The 12,909-nt window shown below is 45.5% G+C and overlaps 1 protein-coding gene across 2 annotated transcripts in view; it reads left to right on the plus strand.

The window, feature by feature from the left end:
* Window positions 1-12,909, plus strand: part of DNMBP (dynamin binding protein) — a 170,110-nt gene that overhangs the window by 55,672 nt on the left and 101,529 nt on the right. For both annotated transcript variants that reach the window (XM_073595765.1, XM_073595764.1), the window contains exons 2-3: window positions 3,032-3,178; window positions 6,607-6,729. In XM_073595765.1, coding sequence (XP_073451866.1) covers window positions 3,034-3,178; window positions 6,607-6,729 — 268 coding nt within the window. In that variant the 5' untranslated portion in view covers window positions 3,032-3,033. The remainder of the gene's footprint in view (window positions 1-3,031; window positions 3,179-6,606; window positions 6,730-12,909) is intronic.

Here is a 12,909-nt window from a genome sequence, read left to right on the forward strand (position 1 = left end):
TGTGTCAGTAAGCGGCTGCTGCAGGGGAGAGGAGGGAGCGCCAACAATGGCTGGGCTATGGGAACCAATGGGTGACGTCACAGCTCCCAGAATTTTCAGCCGTTGTTGAGCCCAGATCAGTGGGGTCCAACCAGGGGCGGATTAATGCACAGGCTGGTCTAGGCTGCGTGTGCAAGGGCCCCCTACTGGCCATGATATTTTTATTATATTATATATAGTTATGTATATGTAGAATAAAAACCATGCCTGCGTGTTATAGGAATACGCCGATAAATGTTTTTTTTACTAACAGGGGGTGGGGATTTTGCGGTCTGCCCCGGGTGCCACCTATTGGGGGGGGGGGGTGTCAGGCCGGTTGTACCGCCTCTCCTGGCCCTGGGACAGCGCTGCCAGCATAGTTTAAAGTTGAGAAAACATTACTGCCAGCCCTTTCTCATGCACAGATCCTCGTGTGTCACTCTCTCAATGTAAATGGAAGTCTCTTAATACCTCAATTAAAGCCACTCTGTCTGGCAGCTCTCCTCCTCCCGCTCCACCTCCTTCTCGAGTGTAGCCTTTGATTGCAGGAGGAGAACGGTCATGTGACCGTCAATGATACATCAGAGGAGAGCAGTCACATGACCGGGTCACGAAGAACGGCGTTAATTGAGGTATTTAGAAGCTTTGATTTACAATGACTGACACAGGAGGAGCGGTGTATGAGAAAGGGCTGGCAGTGATATTTTCTCAACTTTAGAATATTCTTTACCAGGAGACTGGGGGTCTCCTGGGAGTGCAGGGGGGCTTTATAATGGAAGAGGCCTGTGTGATATGCAGGCAAAGGGGTCTGTGTACTATGCAGATGTCTGTGTACTGTACAGGGAAAGGGGGCTGTGTTATGTGCAGGGGGTCTGTGTACTGTGCAGGGAAAGGGGGCTTTGTTATGTGCAGGGGGTCTGTGTACTGTGCAGAGGGTTGTGTACTGTGCAGGGAAAGGGGTCTGTGTACTGTGCAGGGAAAGGGGTCTGTGTACTGTGCAGGGAAAGGGGTCTGTGTACTGTGCAGGGAAAGGGGTCTGTGTACTGTGCAGGGAAAGGGGTCTGTGTACTGTGCAGGGGAAGGGGTCTGTGTACTGTGCAGGGGAAGGGGTCTGTGTACTGTGCAGGGGAAGGGGTCTGTGTACTACTGTGCAGGGGGTCTGTGTACTGTGCAGGGGGTCTGTGTACTGTGCAGGGAAAGGGGTCTGTGTACTGTGCAGGGAAAGGGGTCTGTGTACTACTGTGCAGGGGGTCTGTGTACTACTGTGCAGGGGGTCTGTGTACTACTGTGCAGGGGGTCTGTGTACTGTGCAGGGAAAGGGGTCTGTGTACTGTGCAGGGAAAGGGGTCTGTGTACTGTGCAGGGAAAGGGGTCTGTGTACTACTGTGCAGGGGAAGGGGTCTGTGTACTACTGTGCAGGGGGTCTGTGTACTACTGTGCAGGGGGTCTGTGTACTACTGTGCAGGGGGTCTGTGTACTACTGTGCAGGGGGTCTGTGTACTGTGCAGGGGGTCTGTGTACTGTGCAGAGGGGCTGTGTATTGTGCAGGGGGGCTGTGTACTGTGCAGGGGGCTGTGGGAAGTTTTTTTTCCTGAAACTTCCCTCTTAATGTTAGGGTGCGTGTTATATGCACTCTGAAAATGAAACAAAGGCGCCACTCTAAGTGCAGTAAAAAACATGGAGCTTAATAAAACTGTAAAAAGGTACTCACAAAGGTACATAGTGAACAAGCATGTTGGCAAAAGCTGCCGGATATCCTGGGAGTGAGTCTGGTTCGTTTCCTGGATTGCAGTGGTGTCCGATGGACAGGCTGCGCCAATGGATGCTGGCACTTCCTGCCGTTGGAACGCACGGTGGGAACCAGGAGGATGACGTCACTTCCGGAAGCGGGCACGAATAGGCGACGCTTTTTTGGAGCTACGCTCCTTCCTCAGGCCTAACGTGGGCTGTGATTGGGCAGGGTTTATACAGCCAGTGAGTGACACTGATAGGATGACAAAACGCTCAGTGCATTGGATAATGCTGCGATCGTTCACAGCTATTCGGGAAACCATGAAACCATCCATCATCATTATTTCTTCAAACCCCTTTTTTCATCTCACACATTCTTTTATCCCCTCCTTTTTTCAGCATTACACGCCATTCCTTGTTTCATGGGCCCACACAGCACTATCAAAAAGGTCTCCCCATCCATTTTTACATTGTTTTTATTCTACATATACATAAATATATATAAATTAATAAAAATAACACTTAGAGTGGCGCCTTTGTTTCATTTTCAGAGTGCTCAGAGGATTGCTTCTTTTTCTTCAACGAGGTGCTGTTTATGGTATTTGTATGGCTTTTATGTAATTGGAATATTACACAGCGTTTCGATTGGTCTCTGTCAGGTTGTTGTGATTTTGCCTCAGTTAAACAGGAGCTGCTGTAGACGTTTTTGGCCTAACTGTTGGTTTAGAAAGGTGAAATCTGTTACCAGCTTGCAGGTGTATTTTGAATGCTTTTTTTCTGTGGCATTGCTGTTTATAGTAGGCTCATGTCTGAATGTGTTTGGGCTGTAGACCTGAGAGTTGCACTTGAGGCATGTAATATAGGTCTAACCTTTTACACATGGCACTAAATAATTTATTTTCTGGTAAAGCATGCTTAGGAGGGGGCCACACAAAAAATAGCCTAGGGGCCCATGACCACCTTAATCCTCCACTGGGTCCAACCAGCCTGGAATGCAGATTCTCACCAGCAGGAACTGTAGTTTGGCACTGGAACTCCAAGTCAGCCTCTTATTTCTAAGTAGTTTCTAATCTGTCGTGCAGTGGAAATAATAAGACTTTGAAACCCTAAGATTTGTTTGGCGCTCATTTTGGCTCAACTAAATGTGATGTGGATAGGCCGTATATCTGTCCTGTATAGCACACATGTACATATGTCACACTGCGCTCCTTCTATTACATGACCTGTATGACTGTTCCAGAATATCACTATACTTAGTATTGTGTTTTTCTGTATCTTGCAGAGATGGAGGAGGGCTCAGTAGTTCGTGCAATCTTTGACTTCTGCCCCAGTGTGTCCGAGGAACTGACGCTCTTTGCTGGGGACGTCATTGAAATTCTCAGCGTGATCGATGAGTTTTGGTTGGTGGGGAATAAAGAAGGGATCACAGGTAATCTTCACAATGTATTTATACTAAAATAATATATTCTGTCTTCAGAGTATTTTGTGTATATGGCTTTTACTGCTAATTACTGATCAGGTTTCATGCTATGCTAAATATAATTTTTTTTTCTTTGAGCAAATACAAATGGATTTATTTAAAGCTGAACTCTGGGATAAGCAAATATTGTATAAATACCAGATCTGTGCAGTAATCCAGTGTGAAGCTTTGCCTCTGTGTAGGAACTTCCTGTAATAAAGACCGGTCACTGCTGCTCTCTCTCCTTGTGCAGGGAGACTGGTCTAATCTCCGCCCCTGCTGTAGTTTTCTACAGGAAGCCTGTAGTGGGTGGAGCCATTTGGGGCCCCTCCCACAGCTCTGCTGTCTGCACAGGCAATATACAGCACAGTGATGATGTCGCTGCAAATTTTTCAAGGTGATATCTGGGTTTGCAAAAGGCGTTTGGTGCACACAAAGTGGTTTAATGTCCTTTGCAGTTATTGAAAAATATATTTAAATGAATGTTTTTGTGCCCAGAGTTCAGCTACAAAAAGAAAAAAAAAATCAAGGCTGTTATCAAGGTATCAAGTGTAGGCTTCTGTGCTCCTTTTTAGGCTCCATTCACACCTAGACAATTTGAATCGGCGCGATTTTGCCTGCAGTTCCAAATTGTGGCAAAACGCGGGAAGCGTTTGCGATGAAATTACTTCCTAATGGCACCCCAATCCCGGTGCGAATAACACGCTGCAATTCCACAAACAAAATCGCAGAACACAAGTTGTCCAAAAGAAGTTCCGGAACTTCTTTTGAGCAATTTGCGTCGCGTGATTTTGTTTGCACAATTTTGCCGTGCGATAGTCGTGCCTAAATCGCATTGCAATCGGAGTGCCATTAAGAAGTAATGGTATTGGAAACGCATCCTGCGTTTTGCCGCAATTTGAAATTGCCTGCAGAATCGCAGTGATTACACACACAATTCAAATCGCCTAGGTGTGACTAGAGCCTTACACTGGCTGTTCTTTTCATCTTATTCCAAGCCATAATTGAGTAATATTTGAGTACTGTGCTTGGACTAAAAAGAAGGGAACTTCCTGAAAGCTTGTCCAAAAAATGTCACTATTAGTCAAAATAGAAAAAAAAAGTATCATGGACAGTACTCAGTGTTGTAAGTGCACTAATATGCTTACAATCACCTTAAAAGGGAAGTATGGTAAAGCTCTTTTGGCCATACTTCTCCTGTGAATCATACGAGTGCACTTAGTTCTGCAGTCCTGCAACCCAGATTCATCTGACAGCAAACTAAATACGCTGTCGGCTGACATCACAGAGCCAGTCCATACTCTGGAGGGATCCATACTTTAACGTCAGGATCCATCCAGATTCCTGACCAGCAGCTGGCTCAGCCTCTCAGCACACCGCTGAAGCCAGGTGACCCCACCCCTTATACAGCCCGGTGAGTGTTGGAGGGGAAGAGGGAAAGAGCAGAGAGCCGTTGACTGACAGTCAGCAACTGGCTCAGCCTCTCAGCACGCCTCTGAGAGCTGGAGCCAGATGACCTCGCCCCCTGTACAGCCCAGTGAGCGCTGGAGGGGAAGAGCAGAGAGCCGGTGACTGACAGTCACCAGCTCTCTGCTCGCTGAAACTGGTAAGCGAGTAATCAGCAGTCTTTGATCGTTCAATACGCAGTCTTAGAGGTGTCGGAACAAACGCAGCATCGGACTGGTACTAAATCCACCCAGGGGAGTATGATTGTTTATAATTTTGAAATCCCACACTTTTCTTTTAAAGCCCAACTCTCAGAATTAAAAACAAAAACTACTCTTGAAGTGGGGCCCCCCTTCCCCTGCAATGCAAGGGTTAAGTGCTTGATAACTCTGGGGGATGATGAATATTGTGTAATAATTACCTTACTCCTTGCTCTAGCAGACTCCCCCATCCGTGCGACCGGTCCTTCAAAGCCTCTTCTGTAAGGTGTTCCAGGCCATAGTTGCACAGTGACATCCTCAAGTATAACATAGGGCTGATACCTCCCACAGTGAAGGGGCATTTAACCTCTTGCAGTGCGGAGGGGGCCACTAGGTAGAGACAGGGCTTTTCTTCCTCATGTCAGATCCTCCAGCAAGGAGAACAATTAGCACACAGTAGTGACATAAACAGACATAGCCACGCCTTAGATCTCACATTGCATATACACACATTAGATCTCACATTGCAGATATACATATGCCCTCTCTATCATGCCACCCCCCTATCTGTAGAATGGCGGCCACCCCCTATTCAGGCATCCGGCCCCTTTTCAGACGCCGGGCACATAAATTACAGCGGCTCTAATAGGCTTCAAAAAAGGTGGACTCGGAGCGCAGAGCATTGCACTCGCAGTCCACCCAGGTGTGTTATAAAAGCAAATGAATATTTGCTTTTCTAACACTGAACCGCCTCTCCGCCAATCCGGAAGCGTGGGTCTAATACCTGTCACCTGATTGGCTGATTACACAGGCGATCCTATTGGACGCCTAGCAGAAGGGAAGAAGAAACACACGGGAAGCATGGAGGACACTGGAACCGTCGCCTGACCCACTGCCTGACCCACTGCCTGACCCGACACCAAGATAGGGTAAGTGCCAGTCAGACAGCAGGCGGGGGTGGGGGGTCACAGTGAGGCTGCATTTGATGGGGCACAGTGGCTGCATTTGATGGGGCACAGTGGCTGCATATGATGGGCACAGTGACTGCATATGATGGGCACAGTGGCAAGTGGCTGCATTTGATGGGGCACAGTGAGACTGCAATTTATGGTGTTTTTTTTTTTCAGAAATTTTTAGTTGGTTTGCGCCCCCCCAAAAAATTTTGAGCACCAGCCGCCACTGCAATTATGGGGCTGTAAAAACAGGAGTGCCTGGGCACACTCACATACCAGGACATGCACTGCTATTTTTTCAGGAGGAATTTCAAAACAATAGGTTGATTTTTCAGTGTACTGCTTAGGTAAAATTGACATTTCACACTAGTTCAGTGACCCATGTTTTTCCACACTGAAAAATACAGGTCACTGCTAGGACACACAGAAAACAATTGTTTTCTGTGTGTCCTATTCACACTGAAATGCAGGCAGGACCTGCACTGCAGTGGTCTGCAATAAAATGCAGACATTCTGGATGCTGGACAGGATTGCATATCACAGTAGAGCAATGAAATGCACTGCTGTACAGTGACATCAATGAAGTGTCACTTTTGTGCATTGAACCGCAACCCCCTTCACTGCAGTCGAAACTGACAGGTGCTGGACAGTAAAGCCCTGTGGACTAGTGTGTGGCAGGTGTTTTTTTTTTTTTTGTATGAATGGGGTCCAAATGTACACTACAATGTAGCAAATCTTTACTTTTTTTGGAGTTCATGTTCACTGTACTTTTAATAAAATGTCCTTTCCTTGGTTGTAGGACAATTTCCTGCCAGTTTTGTGGAAGCTCTGAACATCCCATCTGTGAAACATGGAGAAAAACTGTATGTCTCCATCAGCGATTTCACCTCCCATGAGCCCGGAGCGCTGTCTCTGCAGAGAGGTAACCATATATTATCACCTTCAAATCCCCGTTCTGCAACATCATTGTCCACCAATTTCTAGCAGCAGTGTTGGAATTTGTATCGTCAACGTCTTTCTGTTGTCTGGGGTTACACCATTCATCACATATGACATCACAACTTCACATGCTCATTGAGCTTATATGATATTTAAAGTGGTTGTAAACCTCAGACATGAAATATGAACAAAGCATATCCCTCTATAGCAGGGGTCATCAACCCCCGGGCCGTAGCCCACTTCCGGACCGTGGCCTGTTTGCAGCCGGGCCGCGAAGGCTGCACTGTCTGACGTGCGGCTGCAGAGCGAGCAGAGAGATGACATCATCTCTCGCCACCCGCATCACAGCCGCTCCACCCTTACAGTGGGGCCACTACACTGTTAAAGATGAGGTGAGCGAGCAGATAGATGAGATCATCTCTAACCGCCCGCCTTCATCACCGCTCTTCCGCGCTCACTACCCAATACTACTCCAGGCCTGCCTCTGAACTAATGTGCACGCCTGTGCTGCCACCACTGCAGTGACAGTCTTCATGTGGTGGCAGGTTATGTGGCAAATGACAAGCTGCATCTTATGGCAAGTGACGTGGCAAGGGACAATCCGCTTCTGGTGGCAGGAGATGTGGCAAAACGCTTCTGGTGGCAGTCGCTGTGGCAAGGGACAAAACACATCTGGTGGCACATTCTGCATTATGGAGAGTTGAACTATTTCATTCTATATTACAATGTAATAATAGAAATAATGCGCTTCAATATTCCAACACCTGCCATCACCCCGATAAATTACCTGCAAAAAGCCACAATCAAGAGTATGACACAACTGCAAACCTACCAAGACCTCCACCTAAACTGACAGGCCGGGCAAGGAGAGCATTAATCTGAGAAGCAGCCAAGAGGCCCATGGTAACTCTGGAGGAGCTGCAGAGATCCACAGCTCAGGTGGGAGAATCTGTCCACAGGACAACTATTAGTCGTGCTCTCCACAAATCTGGCCTGTAGGCAAGAGTGACAAGAAGAAAGACATTGTTGAAAGAAATCCATAAGAACTCCTGTTTGAAGTTTGCGAGAAGCCACGTGGGGGACACAGCAAACATGTGGAAGAAGGTGCTCTGGTCAGATGAGACCAAAATTGTACTTTTTGGCCTAAAAGTAAAACACTATGTGTGGCGGAAAACGAACACTGCACATCACCCTAAACACACCATCCCCACCGTGAAACATGGTGGTGGCAGCATCATGTTGTGGGGATCCTTTTCTTCAGCAGGGACAGGGAAGCTGGTCAGAGTTGATGGGAAGATGGATGGAGCCAAATACAGAAAACCTGTTAGTCTGCAAATGGCGCGGAAGTTCACCTTCCAGCAGGACAACAAACCTAAACATACAGCCAGAGCTACAATGGAATAGTTTAGATTAAAGCATATTCATGTGTTACAATGGCCCAGTCAAAGTCCAGACCTAAATCCAAATGAGAATCTGTGACAAGACTTGAAAATTGCTGTTCACAGACGCTCTATATCTGTTCTGACAGAGCTTGAGCTATTTTGCAAAGAAGAATGGGCAAAAATGTCCCTCTCTAGATGTGCAAAGCTGGTAGAGACATCCCCAAAAGGACTTGCAGCTGTAATTGCAGTGAAAGGGGGTTCTACAAAGTATTGACTCCGGGGGGCTGAATACAAATGTACACCACACTTCTCATATATTTATTTGTAAAAAAATGTTGAAAACCATTTATCATTTTCTTCCACTTCACAATTATGTGCCACTTTGTCTATCACATAAAATCCCAATAAAATACATTTACGTTTTTGGTTGTAACATGACAAAATGTAGAAAATCTTTGGTTTTACAACCACTTTAATGAACATAAGGAAGTTTGGAATTGCCAGACCACAGGGACCTAGAATGGTAGCCTTGGGGCACAGTTTGGGTAACGTTGTTATGGAGCGTTTCCACCATGTAAACAAATCCTAACAAACTATAAAGTTAATTGATCCCAGTGTAGAGGACGGCACAGCTCATGGACATGTGTTTTGGAGTCTTTGTAGAGGTCCAGAAGACAGCAAAATGTCTTTGTTCTGTTTTTGGCAGCCCATATATGATGAGTCTTTCGTTATTAGCTGATATTTTTTAAATGGCTGAAAAATCTGCAGATGGGACCACAGTGATCTCTAGATATTTAATTACACTTCCCAATGGAAGGACTTTTGGATTCAGGATAGCCTTATAAAGTTGGTTGTTTCCTTTACTGTAGAGCAGGCTATTCCAGCCAGGGTTCCTCCAGAGAAGTGTATAATAACATATATACTTTTTTAGTCGTGGCACCGTTCAAAAATAGGAAAAATAAATTCCGAGGCACCCCAGTATATGTAAAAAATTGAAATATTACGTACAACCTCCTTGATGAAATTACTTTCACGTCACAATCACCCCATTCCTTCACATCAGAGTCACCCCCCCCCCCCACACACACACACACACACACACACACACTCAGTCTACTTCCCCCAGACCCCCCAATCAATGGGAAACCTGAGCCTGGGACAATGATACAACCACCTTCACGTCAGAGGTTCCCCCTCCCTTACATCAGAGTATTCCAATCAGTGTATCCCCCCATCCCCCACATTCCCTTCCTCACTTCAGGGGCCTACCTTTTGACTCCAGCAGCACCGCAGAGGATAGGAGGTGGCACAGGTCTGGGAAAGGTAGACTTCCATCCTCTCCTGAATGCTTGGGGTGGCCCTGCATTTCACCTGCCTTAGATCACCATTATGTGTGGTTGGCCACCAACACCATAGCAAGGAATGACACTGTGTGCCCTGGCCCCAGAGCATCACTGCTTGTTATAATGCTGGTGACCAGTCCGCCCACACCACGGAAACTCGTGACACTGATCTACGGCAAACTAGGTCCCATGCTTGTTGTGCCACTCTGGGGGAACACACACGGCTCCAGCGGCTGCTAGGTGATCCTTGAGTAGTTGGCGGAGTTATCGTGCTTCTGCAATGGCCACCAATGTAAGGAGGTTTTTCTACTCATCACTAATGTAAGGGGGCACTATACAGACCATCTGTGTAAGGGGCCAGTACTTCACTTATCATCAAGGTAAGGGGGCACTGTATTGACCATCCGTGTAAGGGGGCCATTGTTTCACTTATCGCTAATGGAAGGGGGCCCTATACAGACCATCTGTGTAAAGGGCCACTGCTTCACCTATCGCCAAGGTTAGGGGGCACTATACAGACCATCTGTGTAAGGGGCCACTACTTCCATGTATCACCAAGGTAAGGGGGCTCTACACGGACCATCTGTGTAAGGGGCCTTTGCTTCCCCTATCACCAAGGTAAGGGGGCACTATACTGACCATCCATGTAAGGGGCCAGTGCTTCACCTATCACCAAGGTAAGGGGGCTCTATATAGACCATCTGTGTAAGGGGCCACTACTTCCATGTATCACCAAGGTAAGGGGGCACTATACGGACCATCTCTGTAAGGGGCCTTTGCTTCCTCTATCACCAAGGTAAGGGGGCACTGCTTCACCTATCACCAAGGTAAGGGGGCACTATATAGACCATCTGTGTAAGGGGCAGTTGCTTCACTTTTCACCAAGGTAAGGGGGCACTATATGGACCATCTGTGTAAGGGGCCATTGCTTTACTTATCACCAAGGTAAGGGGGCACTATACTGACCATCCATGTAAGGGGCCTTTGCTTCCCCTATCACCAAGGTAAGGGGGCACTATATAGACCATCCATGTAAGGGGCCACTGCTTCACCTATCACCAAGGTAAGGGGGCTCTATACTGAGCAGCAATGTAAAGGGGCATTTCTACTCCTGACCAATGTAAGGGCCACTTATCCACTGACCAGTAGTAGATTTGACTTTTTACTATTGATTTTATATTAAGATTAATTTTGTTATACAGGGCAGGGGGGTTGTTGTAATGTGACCTTGCTTTGAGTGTCAAATACTCTAGGTATGATACATTTATTATGATTTGATTTTAAACTTTACACAACTTACTGATCATACTCATTTTTCCTAGAGCAGTATATCAATTTTTTTTTTTAGCAAGGACTTCCTGAAACCTGAAATATTTTTTTTCAAGGGTTCCTCTAGGGTTAAAAAAAAAAAAGTATAGAAAGGTTGCTATAAAGTTATTGTTGACATACTGGGGTTTATTTACTAAAGCTAAAGAGTGCTAAATTATTCACATTTCTACATAGAAACCAATCGGCTTCTAACCTCAGCTTGTTCAATTAAGCTTCGGCAATAAAACCTGGAAACTGATTTCTATGCAGAATTGTGACTAATTCTGCACTCAAGCTTTAGTAAATAAACCCCACTGTATGTGTGTTTTTGTAGAAAAATACCTGAATTGTTGTTCCTTGACCTAACCAGCAGAGGGTGCCCTTGGGTAACCTTTTCTATCGCACCGTTCTATAAAAGTATTTACTTTTTGTTTTCTTGTATATTGCAGTGGTTGTTGTTATATTTGGAGTATATGGAGAAATGTTATCTCTGTATCTCATAAAAACATTCCAGACATACATATAAAAAAAAAACACTATTTAATTGAATTTATTTATTCAAAATTAATTAAATACTGTGCTTGACAGCTAGTCTAATTACTAGAAATGTAGATACTGAGCTGCCTGCACCCTAGATTAAAGCCAGGCTTGTGATGGTAAGTGCCCTCTTTGTAGGCTGATGGGCACGGGGGGCTTTAGGTGCCAAAAAATATGAATTGTAAAACGTTCCAGCATGCCCCATGCCTCATCCTAGTGTATATCAATCCAATCACCAAAATATCATATAAACCTGTTCATGTCACTACAAAAATAATTTTCAATGCTTTTATATCTGCAGAATGCATGAACATGATAGCTGGCGATCCCGCCATATAGTCCTTGTTTGGGCTCTTCCTGTTCTGCAGTGACAACATTGTGTTTTTGTCCCCAGTTGTACTCTTACCTTGTCACCCGGCCATACGCTAGCTGAAAAATCGTTCGAAAATCTGTCATTTTGGACCGCACGTTCGTTTTTTTTTTTCTGTCCAGTTAATGGTGCAAAAATAAAAAATCGGTTGTAACTTTTCAGTGCCGAAAAGTCGAAGGAACAGGTTAGAAAATTCTGCCGAACGAACAATAAATGTCTGAACTGTTTGCAAAAAGTATAGGTGACAAAACAAATGAAAAAATGTCCATCGAACAATTTATCGTTTAAAATTCGGTCATTGCGTGATGACAAAATTTGTTTATCGAAAAGGAGTTTGAACGATTTCTCGTATAGTGTATGGCCAGCATCACAGATGTCAAATAGGAGAAAAGAATAAAAAAAAAAACTATTAGAAGCTGCAACCCTTTGCCATACACATCGATTGCTTTAGTAAATGTTGTTAAAGTATAACTAAAGGCAAAACTTCTTTTTTTTTTTTTGTATTGGGTAGAGTAGAAAGGTATTAGAACGTCTGTCCGTTTTTATTGCTGTCTGTGCCCCCCCGTTAAGGAGATTCATCCTCTCCATTTGTCCTTTTTACCATTATCATTGAAAGTGAATGTAAATTAAAATCCCAAATTTTGGGTTGTCCCCAGAAAAGTAATAGAGGGGAAATCTTCCAATAGGGACACTAGTGCTGGTGACCTGGGGGGTCCCCAAGAGTTTCCCTTTAATTTGCAGGGATTTCCTCTCACTTCCTGTGTTGACTGTTGGACAGGAAGTGAAGGGAATCTCTGCAATGGGACACAGATGGTGAAAAAAAAAAAAAATCTGACAGGGGTTATAACTCTCACTGACTCTATCCATAATGGGGTTTAAAAAAGTTTTGCCTATAGTCCTACTTTAAAGGGGTTGTAAATCCTATGCATTAAGGTGAAAAAACACCTGGCAGTGACCAGCCCCCCAGCCCCCCCCTGTTTTACTTACCTGAGCCCTGGAACTTCATCTGGCGGGGACGCGCTCTTCCTCTCCCGTGGTTTCTCGGTTCTTGGTTGGATAGATTGATAGCAGAGCAGCCATTGGCTCCCGCTTATGTCAATCAAATCCAATGATGGGGGGGGGGGGGGGGCGAGTCATACATTCAGCCTCTATGGACGCCAAATGCTGGACTCGGGAGTGTACCCGCAAGGTTAACCCCCCCAGGGAGAGTGCTTCTACTAGGG

This window comes from Aquarana catesbeiana, linkage group LG08, assembly GCF_042186555.1.
Source record: "Aquarana catesbeiana isolate 2022-GZ linkage group LG08, ASM4218655v1, whole genome shotgun sequence".
NCBI lineage: Eukaryota > Metazoa > Chordata > Amphibia > Anura > Ranidae > Aquarana > Aquarana catesbeiana.